The 26,121-nt window shown below is 40.7% G+C and overlaps 2 protein-coding genes across 3 annotated transcripts in view; both read right to left on the bottom strand.

The window, feature by feature from the left end:
• The window catches only part of spef2 (sperm flagellar 2), a gene marked incomplete at both ends in the record, with an annotated part of 124,411 nt that extends 118,231 nt beyond the window's left edge, over positions 1 to 6,180 (bottom strand). Inside the window, 8 exons of the mRNA XM_080433531.1 lie at positions 928 to 1,115; positions 2,189 to 2,377; positions 3,189 to 3,396; positions 3,630 to 3,709; positions 4,609 to 4,761; positions 5,062 to 5,232; positions 5,575 to 5,827; positions 6,050 to 6,180. Coding sequence (XP_080289657.1) covers positions 928 to 1,115; positions 2,189 to 2,377; positions 3,189 to 3,396; positions 3,630 to 3,709; positions 4,609 to 4,761; positions 5,062 to 5,232; positions 5,575 to 5,827; positions 6,050 to 6,180 — 1,373 coding nt within the window. The remainder of the gene's footprint in view (positions 1 to 927; positions 1,116 to 2,188; positions 2,378 to 3,188; positions 3,397 to 3,629; positions 3,710 to 4,608; positions 4,762 to 5,061; positions 5,233 to 5,574; positions 5,828 to 6,049) is intronic.
• A 2,128-nt stretch (positions 6,181 to 8,308) lies between these two features.
• The window catches only part of lifra (LIF receptor subunit alpha a), a 28,556-nt gene continuing 10,743 nt past the window's right edge, over positions 8,309 to 26,121 (bottom strand). Inside the window, exons 3-18 of one of the 2 annotated variants that reach the window (XM_080432856.1) lie at positions 25,539 to 25,675; positions 24,512 to 24,665; positions 23,902 to 24,177; positions 23,606 to 23,735; positions 22,836 to 22,978; positions 19,323 to 19,465; positions 18,756 to 18,909; positions 17,708 to 17,772; positions 17,307 to 17,538; positions 16,799 to 16,987; positions 16,261 to 16,362; positions 15,936 to 16,085; positions 15,423 to 15,560; positions 14,422 to 14,515; positions 13,479 to 13,545; positions 8,309 to 12,846 (exon numbers count right to left, since the gene is read on the bottom strand). In XM_080432856.1, the coding sequence (XP_080288982.1) occupies positions 12,157 to 12,846; positions 13,479 to 13,545; positions 14,422 to 14,515; positions 15,423 to 15,560; positions 15,936 to 16,085; positions 16,261 to 16,362; positions 16,799 to 16,987; positions 17,307 to 17,538; positions 17,708 to 17,772; positions 18,756 to 18,909; positions 19,323 to 19,465; positions 22,836 to 22,978; positions 23,606 to 23,735; positions 23,902 to 24,177; positions 24,512 to 24,665; positions 25,539 to 25,675 (2,864 nt within the window). In that variant the 3' untranslated portion in view covers positions 8,309 to 12,156. The remainder of the gene's footprint in view (positions 12,847 to 13,478; positions 13,546 to 14,421; positions 14,516 to 15,422; positions 15,561 to 15,935; positions 16,086 to 16,260; positions 16,363 to 16,798; positions 16,988 to 17,306; positions 17,539 to 17,707; positions 17,773 to 18,755; positions 18,910 to 19,322; positions 19,466 to 22,835; positions 22,979 to 23,605; positions 23,736 to 23,901; positions 24,178 to 24,511; positions 24,666 to 25,538; positions 25,676 to 26,121) is intronic. The other variant, XM_080432857.1, reaches the window with a different exon arrangement.

Raw genomic sequence — 26,121 nt, 5'->3', positions numbered from 1 at the left:
TATCAAATTATTCAAAATCCCAGACGATATCACAATAACCAAATAATAGATATGCTGTCCAGCCCTACCTGTAACTACTTCATTATGAAATGCTTCATTATAATGCTGAAGCTGCAGGAAATAAATTCTCTCCCCTCTACCTTATACTGTACATTCATTGCCATGTATAAAGATCTATAATGCATTTATACAGTTGATACAATCTGTGATAAAGATGCCTTTGGTCATAAGAAGCAGTCAGAAAGGTGAATTTCTCTAATTTTTATTTGACCTTTAGTCAAAAGTACACAATCATATAATTCTCAATATTTATTTCATATGTTAACACCTTGTCTTTCCTTTCAAGTGACTAGCCAATGCACTGTATTACATACAAACATTTGTTTGACAATACTGCTCAATTACATTTAAATGTGTTCTTAATTACCATGGAAAGAACAGACAGGTATAAGGAAAAAGAGAGAAAGAGAAAGGCACAGTTATGGATATTTCCTGTTGTCCCCCCCCCCCCAGACCACAAGTTGAGAACCAGTGCTGTAGGTTGTATCAATCATTTCACATACCCAGCCTCTATTAACCTTGTAACTGAAAAGGAAACAAATCTCTCAAGTGCAGATATAAATACGCTATTGTTCCTCTGGGCTTGATCTTGATGTGTGTCAACCATAAATACTAAAAACAGTACGTTGCCCATTATAACTGTTACATAGACATACATTTAGAATTTCAGAATTGTCAGATGAATGTCAAGCCTGATTTATAATTGGTTGCCCATCACGTCTCGCACCAAAAATAGCCGATCTACAAGCTCACAACGCGTGGCAGCACAACCCTTTGTGAGCTTGTAGACCGGATATTTTCGGTGCGAGACACACACAGTATTGTGTTGCTCAAAGGGAATCACATGTGTGAGAGAGTGGAACGTACTTCCCAGTGAGCAGCCGGTATTCCCCAGCCTTGGTGGCCAGGTCCACTATCTGCTCCAGAACCTCCCGGCAGTTCTTAAAGTGCTTCCTGTATTTGTTCTGAGCACGCTCAGCAGCGAGCCTGTCATGCAGTTCCGTCTCCTTTCTGATCTCCTCGGCACGGTCCAGCTTTGCCTGCTGAACCAAAGCCTAGAACAAGGCCTCAGCCATAGACTTGGAATAAGTGGAACAAGCATGGACAACAACTTCTATCTATCAGTACTGTCAATGGGTGAACTTCTGTTATTTTTGTCAACAATTTGACACATTGTATACATCATCAAGTACAGAATATGAGAGGCATGGATAGAAATATAGAGGTTGAACTATGCTGTTGATACTTCTAATGTTAATAACTAGCGTAATTTGCATCCATGGCGACTACATTAAGATAAAAGTAGTTAATACCACATAAAAGCTATTCCATAATAAGAAATACTTAGTGCTCAACTCCAACTGAAAGATGTACCCTGGGTGAAGGGGTGACACATTTGTGCTGATTGGTCAGCTGCCATATCAATCCTAGGGGTTATACTATACCAGTTGACCAATCAGTGCCACTGCATGCAGAACTGGCACCATGAGCAATCTCACTGTTGGAGGAGTTCACTGTCAAATGTGGACGAAACTCAGAGACCCTGGAGTTTATACAGACTCAAGGAAATCAAAACATTGAGTGCATCAAGTCCTCGTCAAACACATTATCAAACCTTATATTTCAAACCTCTCTCTCTCTCTCTCTCTCTAACCAAGTTACAGATATGCAATATGTAAATACAATTACGCATCCAATAGTTATGATACTGAGACCGTGGCAGTGCTACAACATGACTAGCACACACTATATAGCTGTAACTACCACTGCATACTTGTCATCCTCTCTGTCCATTCCTCACCCACATATCTCCTACTGTCTCCTTCTCCTACCAACTATCACTGACTCACTGGTCTACATGAGCACTGGATGGAAAAGCTTCAACTTTGTTTTACAGTGTACCTCATCATCTGCACCTCTGTTCTCCTCTCCTCTCTTTCCATCTCACTTCCTCTACTACAGAACGTGACTATAGAATCAACATGAGAACTGTAATTTCTAGTTCTCTTCCAGTCTGCCTCTCTGTCCCTCTCTCCCCATGTGACATGTTCTACCACAGATACGGACTACTGCTGGGGTGACTAGAGACAGTTTAAAGTGTTTGATTCCTGGGCTGTTCCAATCTCACCGCCTCCCTCTCCAGAGCTTCCTGGAAGTCCCTCTCCCTTTGCTGCTGGTACTGTCGCTCTCGGACCACGCGGTTCTGCCGGATCGCCTCCTTCTGCATGCGCATCTGGAGGAGCTGCACGGCCAGGCGCCGCTCCTGCTGGGACTGGCGTGTCAGGCGCTCCACCAGCTGCTCCTCGCGCAGCGCCTCCTACAGGGAGGAGGACATTATTTTGTGAGATGTCAAACATTTTATCGTGGGAGGTCATGTGCAGAAGATAGTGGCACACCTGTACTGTACAATCAAATGCCTTTTTCCGCACACTATTGTGATTATTTGTCATTAAGTTCATCTTGACACAAGAGACAAGACCCTGTGCACATGTTATGTTAAATCAATGGTAATGCACTTTCTGTGAAATAGCCAATGTACTGCTCTCAGAGCCAGCAGGAGGCAGAGCTTGTTCAAGTCTGTGAAAAGGACATTTGTAGAGGAATGGCGGCCCATACCTACATAAATGCCATTTCATACCCAAATACACATACATAAATGTTTTAAATACACATTTAGATAAAGTTACTTAACACCTTCAATCCAGGAAAGCGTCTGTGTCATTTTAGATGTTGCTATATAGCAACATCCATTTTTCAGAAAACTGTTTAGAAGCCGTTTTTTAGAATGGCCTCAGGTCTATTTTTGGCAGGTTTTTGCTTAATTTACACAAGAGAGTGTAAAATGACAGCAAGCTGAGGGTAGAGATAAGGAACAACATATATAATCGGGCCGGCGAGGGGTCAACCATATGGTTGCCTGACGCGTTAATCGGTCAACCCACTTGTGTGCCCCTCCCCCCTGAAAAGCATATTTAAAACATATTCTGGACCCCAGAAAAAGATTTTCATTTATATTTTAGATATGTCTTGGCCACATACAATTGTAAAAGGGAGGTTCAAAATATAGTCTATCCCTTGGCCAAAATAGGCACATGGGACTGTAAGGTGATAGGTGTGAGATGTTTCACCTCCTGGGCTTCATGAGCCCTCAGCTGCTCCTGCAGGAATTTGCTCCGTCGCTTCTCTCTCTGCTGATGCGCCATGGCGTCCTCCTCCAGCCTCTGTCGGATCTTGTGGATATACTCACTGTTGGACTGCAGCACCACCTCAGCACCACCGGCCTTACTGCCCTGGTTCCTTGAGCCGAGGGGAAGATCTCCGGGGAGGGACTGACCACTGCAGTGGAAAACAAAGCTCTATTCATAACGGTGCTTAGATTCATTATGTTACCGTAATATATTAGAACCACATGTTGTGTGGTCGGAAGTCATACTTTTAGAGTTGAAGCAAAGGATAGAAGATGTTTTATGGAGATGTATTTGTTTCACAACACACATCGGTGGACTTGCATTATTGCTTTGTTGATTTAGTTCGGTTTTGATTTGGTTATTTGTTCACTTTTCTCTCACCTTGAGGAGTAGGATGCAAAGCAAGAAGTAACATGTTTCTTGCTGTTCTTCTCAAATTCTGCTATTTCAGACCGGACCTTCTGCATGGACGGCAAGATAGAGAGATAGGTGTCAAAACTTCTCCACTGTACGACTGATAATAAATAAATGACTAGTCCCTACCTGGGGATGGGGGCACAGAGCACTACAGATCCGAAATCCTAATAAACAGCTTAAATCTGGGAAAGGTTAAAAATCTGCTTCAATCGAAGATACCTTATACCAACCCACTGAGGGTTGGTATACAACATGAACAAAATGCATAAAAACGGCCACGTAACTGTATAAAAGTGTTTCTTGTTAAGCATTTAAATCAAAGTTCTTTATACCTTTGCATTTGAACCAGCTCTCTCTGTGTGTGTGTGTGTGTGTGTGTGTGTGTGTGTGTGTGTGTGTGTGTGTGTGTGTGTGTGTGTGTGTGTGTGTGTGTGTGTGTGTGCGTGTTACTAAACTATAGAAGAGAGTGCAATTAGAAATTAGAAAATACAAAATAGGAAACATCTTCTGATCAATTAACCCCAGCACTGCTCCCATGAGTCACTCCCCCATCTCTGCTCACAGCAGTCCACTTCACCCATTTCCACCTATCTTCATATATAATTGGTCCTCACTAGTGTTCATAATAAGATGGCACCATTTCTGTCTACTTGGTCCGTGTCTAAGAGGATGGTTATGCACAATTCAGAAGCCTGCCTACCAGTGACATCATCTGTAGGCAGGTTTGGTAATTATTTTATTTTTTATTAAAGCAAGACCAATGGCAGCATGCTAACTTTCAAGGAAGAGACAGTACTGTATGTTGTTTCTATTCGCTTGGAATCCCCGTCAATGATGTCATTGAAACGCTAAGGGAGTAGACTTAAATGGTGCCATCTTATAATGAGCATATAGTGACGACCAATTATATTTTTCGTTGCCTCGTTTGATATTTGGCTCTGACCTGGGCTTGTTGTTTCCTGCGTAATTGCTGCTGCTGCTGCCGTCTCCTCTCTAGGCTGTGCAGGGACTTGTTGGGAGGTGGCCTGGGCATCTGGACGATGGAGGCCTGGATGCGAGCTACAATCTCATTCTGCCTCCGACGAGATTCACGCAGCTGCAATGAAATGCATATATACGTATTTGTTTTGGGGTAATCTCTCGAGACAATTTCTGCTGTTGCACTACAGCCTCAAACATGCAATGTTGTTGTTAGTGGGAATAAACACAGAAGCACTCGGGAGGAAGTGGACTAAGAAAGGGGAGGAGCCAAACTGATTTCCTGTTTTACACAAATAAATAAATGTTTTTCCTTTAGTTTTTACTGAATGGGTTCCCAGATTAGTTTGGGGGTGGTGTGTCTAAACATTTGGAAACCACAGATATCAGTGCTGCAGCTCCCTCTGGCCTCCAGTACCTTCTCAATGTCTATCTTCCTCCTCTCCTCCACGACTTTGAGTTGTTTCTGCTGCTGGGCCAGCTGGACCGTCACAGACCTGCTGATCCACTGCTGGGAGCGCTCCTCGTAGCGTTGAGAGATCTTCTGCAGCTTCAGCTCGGCATCACGCTTCACCACCACATGCAGGCGCTGACAGACAGTGAGAGAGAGACATGTGTCATGGAACAAACTGTGGAACAAACTCCCCATTGCAGTTAGAACTGCACACTCACTCCCAATTTTTCAACTCAGCCCTTAGCACTTGACCTAGATATGTCGACGATGCAGACTTACCTTCACCTTGGTCATTTGTTCTCATATTTTTGTAACTTAAACTTATTGTAAGTCGCTCTGGATAAGAGTGTCAGCTAAATGCCTGAATGTAAATTGTAAAAACGAAATAAATAAAAGATGGTATTATCTTTTCAGTAAGTTATTTTATTGTGTAGCCACCCCTCCACCACCGCTTGCACACACACTCTCTCCTCTCACATCAGAGTAAATCTCCTTCTCCTTCTTGTGGAGGCTGGCAGTGGCGGCTGGCTGCATACTTTCCATCATCGTCCCTGTGATCCCGGCTTTCTTCTTCTTCTGTAACAACACGTACAGTTGGTAGAGGAGACGTGTGGCGGCCCCCTGCTGTTCCTGCATCAGCGCCTGGGCGGCGGGGAGGTCGAAGGGGACGCCCAACAACTGTAAGGTGGGCTCAATGCGGGTGAAGTTGTTCAGTTTTGAGTTGGAGGTGCTGTGAGAAGAGACGGGTGTAAGTTTACAGCTCGATATGCACATCGGGAATGTGTTGGGATTGGAATATCACAAACCAGCCAATGGTTACAGTACAATCCTCAGAGTCAGATTTAGCTGACACTGACACTCTCTCAGTTTACAAGCAGATCCTTGTAATTCAGTGAAGTGTTCCTAAGTAGCACTGAGGAGTTTACTGTAACAGAGCGAAAGAGAAACTTACTTGCTGTTCATGAACATACTGAAATCATCCTGGAGCTGGTATTTATGCAGCACCTCCCCAATAAGGTAGCCGTTGGCAAAATCCTTCGCAAAGGCACTGGGTTCTAAAAAGGCAAATGACATGATGAGCATGTTGTCAATCAGTGAGAGGCTGCAGTGCACACAGCATACTGTCTGTGCTGACTTCATGGTTGACATGTTTACACTAGTGTTGCCATTCCAAGTTGCTAATATACAGTGGTGGAAAATGTATTCATATTTTTTACTTAAGTAAAAGTATCAATACTGCAAGTCTGGAATTAAAAATGTACTTGAGTAAAAGTACAAAAGTACAAAAGTATTGGTGTCAAAATGTACTTAAAGTATCAAAAGTAGAAAGTACTCATTATGCAGAATGTCCCATTTCAAATCGTTTAAAATAACAGGTCTACAAGCTCACGATGCCTGCACTGTGAGGCATTGTGAGCTTGTAGATCGGCTATTTTCAAATGGCTGAAATGTATAGGGTATTATAATGTATCTACAAAGTAACTATTAACTAAAGTTTTCAAATAATTGTAGTGGAGTAAAAGTATAATATTTGCCTGAGCTGTAGTGGAGTATAAGTAAAAGTACAGAAAATTGGAAATACTCCAGTAAAGTAAAAATAACTCAAAATTGTACAGTACTTGAATAAATGTACTTAGTTACTTTACACCACTGCTAATATAATAATATAACCAATATAACCACCATGTGATTAATTAAGGTTTCTGAGAATATTTGATTCATTCAAACTAAAGTTCTTTAAAAAATAAAAGTATGGCAGCAGTTTTGGGGGCCAATAATATAAATTAAGTTGCAAATTCCTTACATTGCAATTGCATAAACCCAAACCATGTAATAACGTAGGCAATAACTTAGCTTAGGTTCTTCAGTTATCCATTGTAGACTAAGTGTACACACTTACCAACCGACCGTGACAGCCTCAGCTCTGTGTTCAGCCACCCGCACAATATATCCGACATTTTCTTGTCCTTTCTTTGTTATTTCCCTTTCAAACAGTGCACTGAGTGAAAGAGTGGCCTACACGTTGCTCGATAACACTATTAAGTAGACTATTTGTCTATTTCACTGGCTAAATGGCTGGAAAACAAGCAGGGCGGACATCCCTTCGGTGCCTCGTTGCCATGGTGACAGATCAACAGACTGAACAAGCTGGTCCCCAATCAGAGCAATCAGTGGTGGAAAAAGCACTTATTCTTTTTACTTAAGTATAAGTATCAATACTGCAATGTAGAGATACTCTTTTACAAGTAAAAGACCGGAATTCAAAATGTACTTGAGTAAAAGTACAAAAGTATTGGTAACAAAATATACTTACAGTAAAAAAGTAAAAGTACTCACTGTGCAAGTTTTCAAATGAATAAAATGTATAAGGATCTTTTGAAAATAGCAGATCTACAAGCTCACAATGCCAACATCATATGCATTGTGAGCTTGTAGATCTGATTCAAATGGCTGAAATGGGGTTAATGTAGCCTATATTTTGTAATAATAATCAAAATCTACAAAATAACTAGTAACTAAAGTTTGCAAATAATTTTAGTGGAATAAAAGTACAATATTTAGTAAAGTACAAATACCTAAAAATTGTACTTAAGTACAGTACTTGAGAACATGTACTTTCCACTACTGATGTGAATGCTAGATCAAAAGTTCTGAATTAGGTCTCTAGAAAGTTTAAAATACTGAATCACTGATATCCTACCTGACATTTAGCTTGGGTATATTTAGCCTATATTAGGCTATTATTTTTTATAATTAAATGTATCTTTTGTTGTGTGCTTTGATAATTCATTCAACTGATAATTTAGCTTCATTGCCCCTGTGGAATGTCTAATAAATGAAGATATTTTTGTATGAATAAAAAATATAGTGTTAACATTAAAAAGCCTCTGTACACAACAGAGCTACTTTTTAGCAGTTGTGTGTGTGTGTTTATATAAATAATGTATATAATGTATATAATTATTATATTTATATTAACAGAATAGGGCCTGTAAAGATTCATTTCATTAAACCATTAAATCTTGAAAAATGGTGATTACTGTAATTATCAAATTGAAATTATCAGCTTGCTTTATGAAACATACTGTAGAGGTAAAATAACAAAAGGTGTTCAAATATATTAATTATTTAAATATTCTTAGTTACTTTCCTCGCTGTCACAACTGGGTTAGCCCTACTCACACGTAAATGATAACACAGAGTGACAAAAGACATTTAGATAACTTTATTGCCTTAAAACAAGTGGCATTGCACTGATTGCAGCTTGCGTTAGCAGTGTTTACAATTAGTGTTGTAGGCTTTCTTTCAATCAAAAAAGCACTGTTCTCCCGAGGTAATTCAGTGTCCATTCTATATCGTTTGTAACTCCAAAATATCTTCATCTTAAAGCATTTTCAATGATGAACGCATGTTGAGGTGCACAGCAGTTGCTCAGTCGTGTTGTCATGCATAACATTAGTTAGGAAAGCAATAGCCTAGGTTAGCATTAAAACAGAAGAAAAGGTATGAAGAACCGCTTTTAGATAGCAATAGTTTACGCAACATGCAATATTCTTTGCACAAAGAGTGCAGACCAGATAAGGAAGCACAAGCAGACACAATAGCCTTCTCTTACAAATCAAGGAACATGGCTGAAATGGTATCAAACAGAACTGGAACTTGCATAAGAATCCTGCCAGCCGACAGACAGCAAGAATATTTATGGTTACAATGCTTATATTACAGCTGCAATATGATGGCTCTACAAAGCCATTACAGCTGTGTAACAGCAGATAGAAAGGACAATATAATAATAATTATATATATCTTGATATTATATACTTCTCACTTGTTTTGAGACACACTTTGCCAAGTTTCCTTAATTCCTGCAGAAGCGCAGACACCACAAGCTTGTACATGAAGAAATACAAAGGCTACTACACTACATAAATCTATATCTGGAATCAACACTATAGCCTAATTTCCCTCTGAAATTCTCTCTGAAAAGCTGGTTAGTCACAATTAACTATTCCTTACATAGTATAGAGAATATAAGTCACAATTTAATAAAGAATAACTTAGAAGGAATTTATCTAAGGGGGAAAAAAACTAAGGTTTACACACAATCAGTTATATAAAAAACATCACTTAAGCCTAATTTATACTGTCACACGATAGTGTCACTCGCCGTAAATACCTGACACGTCGACTGATAAAGTATAACTTAGGTTCAAGAGTAAAAAAACAAAAAGGTGCAGCACTGTCGATTCAAATCAACATAAAACGATGTGTTAACACATAGTATTCATAGGTTATTCTCCAAAGCTCTGCTTGTCTGGGAAAGCAGGCTTTAAAGCAAAAAATTATAATAATTTAGCCGTGTTTGAATACTTAAAATTACATTGCGCCCCCTGTCACTATGTTTAAGTTATCATTAATCCCTCGTTTGATTGATCAATCAATCACTTTTAACCTGACTTGATCGATGTAAGCAATCTTGTCCACCATACTCCTCTGTCAGGTAATCTGGTCAATGTTTTCACAATGTTCTCACAATCGGAGAGAGAAGGACAAGATGAATTTATGGTATTCAAAAACACCCACTTTCTAAAATATCATTCACATTACAGTAGTTTTACTTAAAGCTTGAATGCTGGAGGCTCAAAAAAAATAAAAAACATAGGCCTATGACTGACTCATTCCCTGAGACAGCCCTAGGCCTCATAAAAAAAATCTGTTGGAATCCTCATTAAAAAAAAAATCTGTTGGAATTCAGACAATCTATGCACACACTTATAGAAAGCAGTCATGGGTTTTCTGTTTGACGGGAATTGCCACAGAGATGTCGAGCACGCCTTATGCTAAAAGACAACAAAATCATCTGGAATTTATCTATGGTACCATGCTACCATTCTGAGCTTACTGCTTACATGGTTTGGGGGTGGGGGGAGACATGAGGAGAGGTGTGTTAAGAAAATATTAACATTATTTGTATACACAATCCATATAGTCTAGGCTTAACTCTCTCTTAAAACAAACCCTTGGGCACAACAAATTCATATTCAATCCCCTTGCTCTGCAGATTTGAAAACAAAAAACTGTCCATGATCGTTTGTGCATATAGCACACAGTTCTTCACAGTAACATAAATTGAGTACGTGCATGTAGTGTAATGTCATAATAATGCCATCATAGCATAACCACAATTTGGGAATTTTAACATTCACCTAAAATTCATTGAATTCCTAATTGATTTGTACATCGTGTTCTGCTCAATGCCAGTGGAATCTCAATTTCTCTCATGTAAATCAATTCTAATTTGTTCTGAACGAGTTCTGAACTATTCATTTTGTAACATTTTGGCAAGCAGGCAGCATACTGTATAAAAGGTATTAAGGTTCAAAGGGCCATTGATTAAGGCAACACATTATAACTCATTTGGTGCAAAGCTGAATTGAAGAATTTAAAATCAACTCACTGGAAATGATCCTGGCACACCACTTGGGACAATGCATGTAAAATATAATATATACTATACATACGTATGTATAATATAATAGTTTTTTCTTTTCTCTTTTTTCCAAAAACAAGTTGGATAGTTGTGAGCACACATAAAAAAAACAACAACAAAAAATAAAACATTGAAATAAGTAACATGATCGTCATTTTGTGTTCTTGTTCTAGCTTATATCAGTGTATATTTGCTGGGACCATCACCCAGACTATTCCAGACTATGACAATAGAAAGCACCAATCTGTGTAAAATAGTGTCCATTTCTCATTCATAAATGTGTAACTGATCACTAACAGATTAAGTGCATAAAGATGGCAGCCACTTGGGCTTGACAGTAACACTTCTTTTCATACCTGATCCACTGTACCAAGCACTCCATTCTCAATATCCGATCTCGGTATTCCGACAGAGAGGGATAGTTTAACTATTTCAGGTGCAGAGTCCACTGTGGAACAGACCAAATGATATCAAACCACGAAGGTGCCATCTTTATCCACCCAGTCAATCAAGCTTTTTATGACTTTCAAAGCCAAGTGCCCTTTATTCTTTTGGAGCTTATCAGCTGCCGACAACACAGCCATCTCTCGGACTAACAAGAAGACATGATGATTAGTGGTAAGTAACTGCAGAGTTAGTGCTCCTCTGTAGGATTAGTGTTCATTGTTGTGTTCTTCCAAAGTGTCCACTTGTTACTGTGTTATATAACTAGCTTTGAAGTGTTCAGTGTTCTCAGCTTTCTTTTTTTAGTGTCTACTAGATGAATACTTTCACATTATGAAAACAAAAACAAAACTTTAGCTTTTGAAAATAAAAACAAGTCAAAGTCAGAACACAATAGATGTACTATACTGGACAAAACACAGGATAATATCACCAAATGCCCCCAAGTTGAATCTGTCGTGTCACAAAGGAAAGGCAGTGAGGGACTGGACAGACATCAGTTTGCCATGGGGTGCATTCAATATGGCAGAACGTGAGAGAATGTTGCAGAATAGATCTGGCATGATTAAACAATGTCTGTTGTAGGGCTGCACGATTCTTGCTCAAATGTGAATCACGATTTTCCTCCATAAGAATTGAGATCACGATTCTCACACAATTCTCTTGTGAATATAAAAATATTAAGCAAAAAAAAAAAATCGTCATAATTCAAAATCGAGATCGCATAGGTGTCTGAATCGAGATCACGATCTTTTTTCGATTAATCGTGCAGCACTAGTCTGTTGTCCCCTCAAAGACGTACTGAGTCACCGAAGGAAATTATTTTTGTATGTGATGCTGTTTGCGTGTGATGCTGTTTGCTTACAATGCTGTCTGTGTGTGTTGTTTACCTGCTAATCTGTCAGGGAACTGGAAATATCAAACCAATCTAAATTATTGTTAGTTATGCCAAATAAGTAACTGCAGCTATCCTATAACATTATATGTCTCTCTTTTGAGCCCATTCCAGCTGGACATCTTTGATGCATGATGATAATTGATAATTGATCAGTCTGCAACATTTATAAACGTTTCTCTCCCATGAACGCACCCCTGCGAGTGGCTGCTAGTGAGTGGTAGCATCGTCATGGTTTTCCAGATGACAACAAATTGTGGAACCAGGTTGTCGCCGACGACAACCCTTGAGCTTTGTCTCCCACGTCCTCCTCCGACTCGCCATCGGGGAGGAGGAACTGTGTGGAGGCGATGGAGGTGGGGGATCCCAGACAGGGAGCCAGGCCTCCACTTTCCCCAGCCTCCCCTGGGGAGTCCATATGCCAGGAGCACTGGGGCTGGTATCCCAAGGCTCCACCGGCAGGCTGGAGCTCCGGTAGCGAATGGGGATCCATCAGTGCTGGGACTTGGGCCGGTGCCGCAGGCTGCATCTGGGGCCGGTAGCCAACGCCTCCCCCTCCCCCGGAGATGAAAGGGGGATTGGGCTGAGGTTCGGACGAGCTCTGTGGCTGGGTGTGGAATGCCAGGGAAGAGGCTGAAGTCTGGATGCCTGTGTAGGTCACATCTGTCCGCCCCGAGTCCAACGAGGAAGTGGAAGAATCTGAGGAGTCTGGGAACCGTGGTCGTATGGGCCGGTCATCTATCACCTGGTTGTAGTAGCGCAGCGACGCGGGCTCATCTGTGTCGGCCGGCTCGTCTCCTGTGCCCATATCCTCCTCTTCCTCGGGGATGATGACCAGCGCCTCTTTGCTGGAATCCCACTCAGGCTCTTCTACAATGTGAACCATGCTGTGTGGAGAGGGCTTCACATCCATTGGTCCCTAGACACACAATAGTTCTTACTATTTAATTATAATGACGCACATTAAGAATAAATACTTTTTTTTTACCAGTAACTATTCCATCAGAGAATATCGGTAATATCGTTGTTTAATTGAAGTTTTTTTTATTAAAACATTCAGTTAGGGATGCACCGATATATCGTCCATATATCGCTATCGGCAATATCGCCTTAAAAAATGCAATATCGGTATCGAACGGATATCAAAATTGGTTTTACCCGATTTTTTTTATAATATTTATGTTTGAATGTGAAGCTGAAAAAGCCTTTTGTCATGATGAAGGCTGCAGATACAATCAGCATTTTATGGAGAAGCTTTCCCATATGAGTCAACAAGTTAGAAATAATTATGTTAAATACAAAATGTAATTAAATAAAAATACTACATTTACATTGTTTGAACTAATATGTGCATCAATAGGCAAGGTAATCAGAAAGTTAGAATTCTGCATCTGCACCCAGAATCCCAGTCACTGTATAATACGTGTAAGATAAACGGAAGGAAACGTGTAATGCGATATCAGTATCGGTCAATTTAACAAACAAATAATCGTATATCGGCCAAAATGTCAACCTAAAATAAGCTATTTTATAGGCAGGCAGAGGATGTACCTGTGTTCTGGGCCAATCACCAGCCAGCTTGGGTTCAGGTATGTCTGGATAGAATGCCTTCTTCACCCTGGCGACGAAGGAACACGTGAAGTTACAACAAATAAAGTAGTGGTCATTGTAGATCTAATATTATTCCTAATGGTATTTCTAATCATTTCTATCATAGTGTAAAAATGCTACTGGTGTCAGTCACATAATCACTACAGTAGAAAGCTCAGCAACATAAGATTGCAGGGAAGCATTCCAAGTCCAATCATGTGCAAATTGCACATAAGCTGTGTTTCCACTGGAATACAAGTAGATTTCTGGGTGAAAAGGTTACATAAATTGCCGGCGTAGGCATGGAAGAGTCATTCACACAACACCCTCGCCATTGGTTAAGTACTGTCATCCGACTGTTTCCACAAGAGATTGATGTTACGGTTACAGTACTTAATAATCGTGCGAAAGGTGTCTATAAGCATGTGATGCAAGACTAGGCATTAATTTGGGGGTGATAAAATATGTGAATGGAATGAACAGACCGACTAAATTCACTTTAATCTAGCAGAGTGTTAATTTAACTCTGCTCCGTCAGCGTCATTGCTCTTTTAGGAGGCATTCACAGTTTTGCCTAGGATTATAGGCTCACTGTGTGATTGACACACACGCACGCACGCACGCACGCACGCACGCACGCACGCACGCACGCACGCACGCACGCACACACGCACGCACGCACGCACGCACGCACGCACACGCTCGTGCGCGCTCTGCTCTCTTGCCCTAGTGTGCAAATGTACAAAAGACACACACACACACTTTCTCCCCGCATGCTCTCTCCAAAAGCTTTCACCAAGATTGTTTTATGTAAGCATTGTCATGACCCACTGGGATATCACACACGCAAGCACACACGCACACACACATACACACACAAACACACAAACAGTGGCAGTCTCACCATTTCCTCTTCTTGTAGCAAATGAAAGTGACCACAACTAGGCAACAGGCCATGGTTCCCATGGAGGCCAAGATTTCCAGGATGACCCAGTCCGCTGTGTGGACAGACAGGAAGTAACAGTGATGTCATTACACTGTGCTAGAGAACAGTTGTGTCCCTGGCCTGGCAGACTGGCTGCATTCCGCCTCTACACTGCAGTACAGTACAGTACGTGAGCCATGTTTATGTGATGCGTCATTCAAAACTGGATTAAGTTTGAGCCACACTTCCTGGATCCTGCTGTGGCCACTGGCCCAAGTACACAATCAAACATTTGTCAAGCCTCTCATTAACCTTCCCTTTCAAACTTTTTGTGCCCAAGGCACGCCAATGGACAAGTCACAATCACAAGGCACACCTGTATGCATCTACACACATCTACATCACGTGTGTTGCGCTGTGATGCGTTGTAACCTGTGACCATTTTTGCTATTTTTGAAAAATAATAATATTAATAATAATAGAAGAAATAAATGAAAATGTTCACCTATAAACACCCAAAATAGGGACACCAGGTTGTTTGCATCTGGATCTAACAGCTTTGGCCACATATCCACATAACATCCTTTTTGGCAAACAATTCATGCTTTAGTTTAGACCATTTTGAAGTTTAATTTGGGAAATCTCCTCTTTTGTACATTTTAGGGTTTGATTCAAATGTTTTGATGGAAATTATTACATTTGTTTAGATTTCTGGAATCCCTATTTTGGGCATGTCATTATAGGTGAATATTTTTTTTTAAATGACAAAAAATTGTGAAAAGCTCCTCTACAAGCTCAAAACATTTGTTTGTTTAGAACAATTAAAAATCTTTTTAAATAATAATTTTAAACAAATTGTAGGAAACTTTAGAGGAGGAAGGAGAAAATAACTTGCAGGTCGCAACGCATAAAATGTTATCGGTGACCCAAAAGTGGGTCTGACCCATTGTTTTGGAACCACTGATTTAGAAGGTACATACTGTATGGCTCCAGAGAGATGGAGGCTGTGGCTCCGGTGTCCTCGCCTGCAGAGGTGTAGGCCTTGACAGTGAACTTATAGGAACCACCAGGGAGACCCTTTATTGTGTAACTCCTGCTGTTAGGGTCTGACAGGTTGGCTAGAGAGAGGGGGAGAGTGAGGGAGTGAGTAATACAGTAGGTTATGTCTGTGTAAAATGTATTTGTAATGTACACGTTTTGGGATGATGTGACTTTATGTGTAAGCCAGTGATTCTGCACATAATACGTTTTGTACAAGGGGGAAAGAAATACAACAATGAAGAAGAAAATTGTTAAATACGGCATGTTATTTGTAAAAAATAGCCCAGGTGAATACAGAGATTGAATTCGGTTTCATAAAGCCTGAGTTATACTTGGTCACATGCCGTGTCACACACTGAAAACAGGTGTGACACGCTGTGTGCTTGTAGATCGGATATTGTCGGTGCACTACACCGGTGCGCAACTAAGAATAAATCACCCATAACATTTACCTAGCAGTGTGAGCTGGGAGCCGTTGTTGAGGTAAATGTGGTAACCCAGCAAGAATCCCCTTCGGCTGACCAATGGAATCTCGTCCCAGGTCAGCTCGATGTTAGGGTCCTGCTGATTGGTTAATAGGTGGGGGACAGCACTGGAGGGAACTGTGGGAGACATGAGGGAAACGGGGGCGGGTGGGGGGTTTGGGGTCATTTATATTAAAAGTTCCTTTCCACAGCAATTTAAGCTCATTATTATTATTTCTGGCATCAATCTTCCTCCTTAAAAGACAATGTCGAGAGAATTCTACAGGCAGAGCTGATTTAATCTCCATCTTACCCAGCTCCTGCATGTATCCCTGCCAGCGCTGCAGCAGCTCTGTGCGATCAGATGAACACATGTAGAGGGAAAAGTTGTACCTCACTCCTGGCTGGAAGATACCTGATGGCACAGACAGATATAATCATGAGTCTATTCATATACAACCCCACCCCCACTGTGTCCAGTGAGAAATGTGTGTAAAGTATGTACACAAAACATGATGCTAAACGTACACAAAAAACAACAATAAAAAAACAACAACAAAATTGTTAATTTTTGATTATATTTATCAACTAATGAATGTATGAAGAAAAAAGAAACAAGAGGGGTTCTTGTTCTTGACTTTCAGTCAGGCATGTGCAGTAGTAATAAAGTTTCATCATCAAGTTTAAAGATAAGTAACAATACAGTTAAATCATGCAGTACGCTAGTGACAAAACACAGCACGTTATGGTAAAGCATGGCACACATAATGCTAACACTGGAGGTGTTGTTTCTTCTCTAATGGAACTGTGAAGGGGTTGGGATAGCAGGACATCTATATAGCCTGGTGTACCTGACTGTATGGAGACATAGGTGCTTTCGGAGGGAACCTTGGTCCACTCCACAGGGCAGTCATGTGCAGGGCAAAAAGCATCCTGCCACTCAACCACGTAACCACAGCTGGCGTTGGCATCGCTCTGCCAGGACAGGTGGAAACCTTCCTCTGCGTAGACAGCCACAGGCGCAGCAGAAGCCTCCATGTCTGGAAGAGAAACAGAGTTGTACTGAGAACATATTTTGTAAAAAAAATAAAAAAAATAAAAGTACCTAAAAAAATTATTTAAGTACAGTACTTGAGTAAATGTACTTAGTTACTTTACACCACTGATTTTATGTTGCATTTATTACCCTGCTCGCTGCAAAGTATGACGGGGTATTGTAATCTGGGTGTGTGTTTGTTTGTTATTTATCAAGATTGATTGATTGCGTTTCAGTTTGAATGTCAAAAGTCAAGGGCAGAACGAGAGAGATGTTGGTATGTCATTTTAGACACTGTGTTTCCTCTAGGACTTCCCACTTACCCATCGTACGCAGAGGTATAACTACACTTGCAGGTGGCGACATCCCTGCTCCGTTCTTGGCTGTGATAGTGGCTATGACCGTGCCGGTGCCAGAGAGATGCGTTAGGTTGATGGGAACATCAAAGGCTGTCTGAGGCAGCGTTTCTGTATGCTTCTGTACGTTCTCTTCTGGGCTCCACAGTGTCAACTCATAGCCTGTGATCTGGCCGTGGCTTTCTCTTGGTGTCAGGGGCTATAGAAGATGTGAGAGGCAAGAGCGGGCAGAGTTAAAGTAGGAGAAGAATTGAGTGAAGGAGAAGAATGAGGAGGGAGAAGGCAGGAGAGAGAGTATTAGTAGACTGACCAATAGCTTCTATTGTGGACACACTGAAACAAGGCAGTCAAAACAAATTAATACTCACTTTCCAGATGACCCGTCCAGTGTTGTCGCTGGCCATCCATACCCACACATCAAGAGTCTGGGGAACTGATAGGACAAAGAGACAGTCGTTACCAACGGTTGATCGGCTATTACTGTCTGACATTAAACACTTCTGTTGGAAATAAATAAGCATCAGTAAAGCAGAAATCACTGAAAAGCACATGGTGATTTCAGATAATTTATTGTTCAGGATCAGTGTGAGCTACTGTATATGTAAAGCTGTATGTTGTGGAGATATCACCATCCAACAAGTACAGAGCCAACTCAGGTCAAGTTTATTAAGTAAAGGTGGTTTAAGTGGTTAAAGAAACAAATCAGGATATACGGTATAACAGTAATAACCAATTATCACTATCAAGGTGGAAATGGAACTGTGGCACTCAGACTTTAGGTTTTTTGAGAGATGACAGCTCAACCCATTAACTGCCAGAGGTATTTTCATATTTTTTTAGCCAGTGCCAGAGATTTTTCATTGAAAAAAAATAAGTACTCAGGAGCCGAGATACAGAATTTTTAAGTTTTAAGTTAACAAGGAAGTGGATAGGAGTCTAGATCTTCGAAAAATCATATCTCCTTGGTCTTTGGGTCAAATTGGAAAAAGAAAACGTAGTTCACGTAGATCTACGCGACTGGCACGTGGCGGCTTTAAATAGGTTCGCGTAAATCTACGTGATTGGCAGTGAATCAGTTAAGAAAGGCCAGTTTATCTAAATCCATCCCCATATTAACTCGTTGAGTGCCATTAACGTGTTTCACGTGTTTTTACCGCTATGGTTTGAAAGACATGTTCAGAACCCAAGATATCATTATCTGAAGATTTGCAGCTCCATCCACTCCTTATTTAACGTATAACTGAAAAAGGCTGTATCTCGCTTCCTAAGCACTTTTTTTTTACTTTGAAAAAAACTCTGGCACTGGGACAACATAATATAGAAATAATTCTGGCAATTCTGGCACTCAATGAGTTAAAATGTGATTATATATTTTTTCATGTGTTGCATATAAACCCAGAAAGAATGGTTCCTTACTGTCAATTTTGGTTCTGAAGGCAATTGGGACGCTCCAGTCTCCCCACTTCCAGAAGTTCTGCTGGGCTCCACAGCGAACCTTGACAGTGTAATCCTCATCTGGATGCAGGTCTAGCAGAACGACTGACCGCAGACCCACACCAGGGAAGGTACGCTGGACACAAAAATCAAGCCTGATTTATACTTGGTTGCGCACTGGTGTCGCACACCGAAAATAGAAGATCCAAGTATAAATGAAGCATCAGATTACATTGCATGCATTACTACACATCACACTGATGCTACAGAAAAAAATGACCAGAATGATCATTCGCATTCAGAGAAATAGCGTGGCTGGAGGAACTTTGCTGCTACCATTTCTTCTCCTGGTGCAACGGGCAAGAGGTATTTTTGGGATGACAAAACCTTCTATATAAGCTGCGCTGCTCTACAGAATTTACTATGCACACACTAACCAAGCCACTAAACCAAAAAACACATGCTATGGGCACCTAATTATAAATACACACATGGAAATAACTGGAACACACACACACACACACACACACATACACACACACAACTTACCGTTGTAGAATGCCAGTTGGAGGTGAGATCTACCTCACAGAGAAGAGCCAGAGAATCATAGCTCTTGTACTTCCACTGCCACTGCACTGTGGCGTTCCAGGCATGGATGACAGGGTTCAGGCTACCTGGTGCCACAGGATGCACTGGGGGATAGAGAGATAGAACAACCAATTATAAAGGGAGGAATAACTACTGTAATCTGCAATGTTATGGAGTACAGAAGTCCTGACGTCACTCGTTCATCCCCTGGTTCGTAAAGTAATTTCTCTATGGAGAATAACATTGGGTCATCTTAGAAACGTCTCATATAAGAATCGTGGTCCAAACATAAACAAACTGTCTCGGCGATATTGTCAGGGAGGAGGTTCTGTATCGTTTATGATAGTCATTCACTTATATTTGATACAGTCTGTTTCTGGCGAAAATTTTACTAATTCGGCGGAAGTAACATTATCGTTTTCTCACTGTCAGTTGATGCTTCATATCCATAAGAGTCAAACCGCCGGGATCATTTGTTTATTTTTGGAACACAGTTCTTATTTGACGCGATATTAAAGACGTCTATGGGGATTCAGAACGGGGGTGGAAAACCGCGAACCAGGTAGGATGTGTAAATTACGTCAGACTTCGGTGCTCTATTAGGATCTCAACATAATGGTCTTCAGAAGGGAACAAGCTCTCTAAAGGTGCGTTCACACAGGAGGCGAAGACATTTTTCGTGTCACTTCATTCGTGTGATTTTGGTCACCTACTCACATTCACACGTGCTGTCAAACACTGTACACATACTGAGCACAGAAACTAACACTAACAGTAATTTGTCTTAAGGCAACTCCGCACCAAACAGACTCGTCCAGACTATTGCAGACTACTCCAGACTGCAACAGACTGGTATTCGGTTGGCAAAAGTTACCATTTAAGTCTGTCAGCCGACTGGCCATTCATGTGCTAATTTGACTTTTAGCGTGCCAGCGTTGCCAGGTCTGCTTATTATAAGCGACTTTGGGCTTGTTTCCCTGCAAAGCCACTTAGGGATGTTCCCAGCGTTTTTTCTTCACTGACGTGCAGTGGTGTAAAGTAACTAGTACATTTACTCAAGTACTGTACTTAAGTATAATTTTGAGGTACTTTTACTTTACTGGAGTATTTCCAATTGTCTATACTTGTACTCCACAACAATTATTTGAAATGTTTAGTTACTAGTTACTTTGCAGATATAAATCATTATGAAACATACATTAACCTCTTTTGCCCTATTTTATACCTATAAGCTATTTGAAAATAGCAGATCTACAAGCTCACAACGTGTTGCGATGCACGCGTTCTGAGCTTGTAGATCTGCTATTTTCAAACATTTTTGTACTTTTACTTTTGGTACTTTAAGTACATTTTTATACCAATACTTTAGTACTTTTACTCAAGTAAATGTTGAATTCTGGACTTTTACTTGTAACAGACTCAGAGTACATCTATTGCATTCAAGCCTGGAATTTCGTCATTTTAGGGGCAAGGCCACTTGGCCTTTGGTGTTGTAATTTTTTGGAAAGGCCCTGCCCGGTCTTCCTGCCAGGGCAGGAAGGCCATCCAAAAAAATAATAATGATTTTTAAGTCCAAAAATGATTTTTAAGTCCACGGAAATAATGCATTTAACTTGAAGGTTAAGGATCATTGTATTTTAATATATTATAAGAATAGTATAACTATCTGTGAAATATAACCCGTTTATTTCACAAAATAATGTGTTGGCAAATGACCAATATTTAGTTATATAGGTCTCAATATGTCACATTCAGCCCTGGACTTCACTGACTGAAGTAGGGGTCACATTAATCACATTAGATTCACATAATGTATTTTACCCACAATTAATTTTCATTCAAATGAAATGTTAATGAACTTGCACTAATAATGACTTTAGTTGATTTTTCACTCTTTAAAATATAGTATTTCTTAATTATTAATAATTACAGCTTTTTTTTTTTTCACGATTTTTTATTGTTTTTAAATAATAATAAAAAAGGAACATACAAGATTTCCACCCGACAGCCATAATATATAGCCAATATATGGTTCTGTATCAGTATATGAGTCCGTTTTTGCAGATTTCATTCTAATTGGCTACTATGCCTGCATATGAATTTCATGAGCCTGGGTAGGTCACCCTGGCTTGGCGGAGATATGCCCTGTAGCGCACACTCCGCCAGTGATGTAAAGTAACTAAGTACATTTACTCAAGTACTGTACTTAAGTACACTTTTGAGGATTTTTTACTTTACTGGAGTATTTCTAATTTTCAGTACTTTTACTTCTACTCCATACATCTCTGAGGAAAATATTCTACTTTTACACCACTACAATTATTTGAAAACTTTAGTTATTAGTTACTTTGCAGATATAAATTATTACATTATAAAACATACAGTAACCACTTTAGCTCTATTTTATACCTAGGCTATTTGAAAATAGCCGATCTACAAGCTCACAACACGTCGCGAAGCGACGCGTTGTGAGCTTGTAGATCTGCTATTTTCAAACATTTGAGTACTTTTACTTTTGGTACTTTAAGTACATTTTGATACCAATACTTTTGTACTTTTACTCAAGTACTTCTACATTGCAGTATTGATACTTTTACTTAAGTAAAACATTTGAGTACTTTTTCCACCACTGCGCTCCACACAGCAGCAGCAGGTGAAAGCAATTCACTTAAACGAGGGTTGTGTTGCACACCAAAACTGCGCGAAAGTAGGTCAAATCAATCAATCTCTCTCTCTCTCTGGGAGCAACAACGAGAAACAGTGAATGTAGGTTTTCATAGACATGGTCGCTTGTTTCTCTCACATAATCTGGCAACACCGACAGCCCTTTGTTGTCACTGCCACTGCTCTGCCAGTCGGCTAAAAAGCTGAACATGTTCGGTCGGCTCTGGGTCGGCCGAAAAGGTCCCGACGGACCCCCCGACGGACCCCTAACCGACTGGCCGACGCTTCCCGAAGCCAAATCGGCCCAAAGTCGGGCCGATTTGGATTGGTCTGGAGCCAGCTTTACAATTGAAGTACTGAGTTACTTATTACATCAAATAATGAATACGTTACTTAAAAAAAAGATTTCCCTGTTCCCTGTTCCTGTAGCTATAAATGAAAATTCCTGCGTTTATTTCCTTCTTCTTGACAAGAGACACAGGTCAGGAGAAGTTTCCAGGTGGGTGTGTCAGTGCGCGATGTGCAGCTCAGTCAACTAGTGACATGGCAGAAATTCAGAGAAGGCAGAAAGGTCAGCCTTTGCGTCATGGAAGCATGTGAATTCTTTTTGGCCAAAATCAAGAACGGATGGTCAGATGAAACTTGTGGGGAATGATGATCCGTAGTTTTCCATGGGTGCCCAACCAGGACTCCACCATGAGGCACTCTCATAGCTTTAGAAAATTGTCATCATATAATTAAGTGTGAAATGATCTTTGTTCTGTCTATACCTCCATGATAGGTAGGGAAAGTTAAGAGCTTCTAACTTACCTCTGTGGCTGAGCTCAGCAGAGTCTGTCAGATGATACTGGCCCAGCGGGTTCTCTGCCAGCAAGGTCCAGTTGCCAACCCACGGGTCCTGGTCCATGCATTCTATCAACTCCTGCTGGTTGGCTACAGGTACAGTGCAGCTCCTATGAGGATAACAAATAATAATTAAATACACCATAAACTTAAAATAAAAACTATTGCGTTTCCCAACAATTTAATAATTTCATCCATTTTAAAACTGCCCACTCAACAGACACACTCTGTTCTGGCAAATGCCAGCACAATTCCCGTTAGAGAACTGGCAGTCAGCCAGCCAGCAGGCATCAATATTTACAGGATACTCAGAGAGCCAAAAAGTGTGTACTTATGGTAAGCATTTTTTATTATTCCATAAAACCCTCTCAACTCCAGGCAGCCAGTCCTTACAGTTGTTTTTGAATGGCAGAGGCAAACATCATCAATAATATTTATTTCTTCTTTGCTACTAGCAGTCCTACAATCACACGCAATGTAACGTGTTGTGAGCTATGTGACGCGTTGTGAGCTATCGATTAGACTTTTTTCTTGTCGATTCATTGATATATAAGATATATATATGTATTTTAAAAACACTTCTCGATTAATCAATTAATGCAAAAAGTAATTGATCGTTAAGAAAATAGTGTCAGCCGTACAGACACCTGAATCTTATCATGAGGGATTGTGTGTGTATTTCTAAAGTAGCATAGGTTTTGACATCTAGTTATGTGTGTGTGCACATGTTGTATTACCTTCCGTTCAGTTTATAGTACGTCATTTTAGTTTTGCCGTACAGGTGGGTTTCTCGTCCCCTGTTCCACTGGCAAACTGCTGAGGTCAAGTCTTGGGTTTCACACACCAAGTCCTGGGGCAGAGGTGGATCTAATGATGGGGGAATTCAATACAGAGACGCAGTCTTATTTAAAAAAAATATTCCACAAGAATGGACATACCAAACATACCAATCGCCCCCCCCCCTCACCACCACACACACACATACTTTCTTTTCATGCTTTCATCCATCCATCCATCCATCCATCCATCTTACATCCGACAAACACGACTGTTCCGGTCAGTATTCTCCTGCCACTGTTAAGACAGAAGACGTTGGTTCCTGAGGTGCCGGAGGGTCCCTGACTGGTGCTGGTGCTGGCATAGCTCCGCCTGCTCAGTCGCGTCGCATTCATGGCGGTGGATTTGTAGCGGAGGTTGCCGAAGCTCATCCCCTCTCCTACAATGCAACAGAAGGTGCTGTTGCTTCCCACGAGCACGACACGGTCCTGAGGGTACATCTGGGACTTTGTGTTGCTGGGGAGATCCTTCCCTGTTGAGGGGGAAGAAGAAGGAAGAGAGGGGTGATTAGAAGCAGAGATGGTTTCATATTTTCATAGGAAGAAGGGAGTTAGCGGATGAGACAAAGGGGAAGAGATGGTAACAGGTGAACATCCAAATTTACACAGTGAGGAGAGAAAGAAATGAAATGAGAACTGATTTGACTACATTTATCTTATGAGGCACACTCAGTTGATCTCTAATGACTCATAGGTCTGACTTGTGTCACTGACATTAAATCCCCCATCAATCTAAGATCTGCCTCGTTTATTTGGCGTCCATTGGCCTTGATCATTGTGATACAGGTAAATGAGCGACCCGCGGACCTTGCAGTATCTGAGTGTCGCTCCATTCGCTGGTGGTCTCTCCGTCCCTGGAGCGGAGACGGACCGACAGAGAGGTACACTCCAGGGGTTCTAGTGAGGTCCAGTTCCACTGACACCGACCGCTCCCCTCATCCAGTCCCACAGACACAGTGTCCTACAGTTTACACACATCACACTCAGTAAGGAAAGAACTTTTCAATAAAAAAGTATTCTCTTATGCAAACATTTCTGGCTCAGAGATTACTATGGCTTTCTAACAGACTTCTGAATTGAACTGAAAATGGGGTGCTCTAATAAAAAATAAGTAAACGTTTAATTTCATTTCAGTCCTATGAGGTCCACTACCTGCTAGATTAGAAGCATGTATTACACATGGAATGTGGAAATTATACAGAGATATAATAGGTTGACATGCTTTTCACATGATAAATTGCCCTTTATGAAGTAGGTAAAAAGGGAATTAACAAGTAGCTTTTAATTCAGATGACAAGCTTCAACTAATGTGAATGGAAATGGCTTTTATATTTGTATAAATCGCATGACCTATTTACCTAGCAACACTGTAAAGGCAGATCTATTGTACACACTGGATCAGGTTAATGAAAACAATATAATAACATAACTCTGGGATATGAACATTCTAGATCAGGCCAAAATGCTGGGAAACAGGAAACTTTAAATGCACCAATCATCGTCACCCCCTCTATGTTACCAAAACACCATGCCATGTCGCTCAAATATAAGAAGGTAAAAATGAACTTATTTCTCTCTTTATAACAAAATATAAATATCGTATTTGGTGGGTGGGCTGTCTTCTCCTCTCTTTCAAATACGATCTACAGTAGGTCATTTAGCCCCAAATAGAGAAACAGTCTGTAAATTCAATCAAGACTTCACAGCGAAATATAAAGCTTAATTAGGTCTTCTTCGCAACCGTATACAATCTCAAACAGAATTCACATCAATAACACAAACTTGAAAAAATAAGGGATAAACAAAAATAAACCTAAGAAATTGAAACTCTTACATAGAAGATGGTTTCATTGAGTTCAGTTCTTAGAATGATGAGGTCAAAGGTTGAGACTGCTCCTCCCAGCCAGGACACAGACAGCTGTTGTGACTGCAGGTTGGCTGACAGGCTCACCTGCTGAGGTACAGTAGGTGCTGCACACGCACACACACACACACACACACACACACACACACACACACACACACACACACACACACACACACACACACACACACACACACACACACACACACACACACACACACACACACACACACACACACACACACACACACACACGCACACACACACACAATGATATATTACACAAAATAATGTCTTACACAAAATAAAATCTTACACAACTCAACTGACAAGGCAGAACAGGGCACAACATACAATTCAATACCCTGGGGCCTATTATTAGAAGGACAAAATGAGCCAGTGTGTGGAGAATTACTGGGAAATTCCTTTCCTTGTGCCTTAGGGGATCACAGAGAGAGGCAGATTCTTTCCATCTCTGGCTAGAGGTTTAGGACACATGACAGGACAGCTAGTGTAGGCAGGACTACAACAAAAGCTAGCAGCAGGACTGTGA

This window comes from Gymnoscopelus braueri (assembly GCF_963280865.1).
Source record: "Gymnoscopelus braueri genome assembly, chromosome: 7".
Lineage (NCBI taxonomy): Eukaryota > Metazoa > Chordata > Actinopteri > Myctophiformes > Myctophidae > Gymnoscopelus > Gymnoscopelus braueri.
This window is presented reverse-complemented; position numbering and strand designations above follow the sequence as displayed.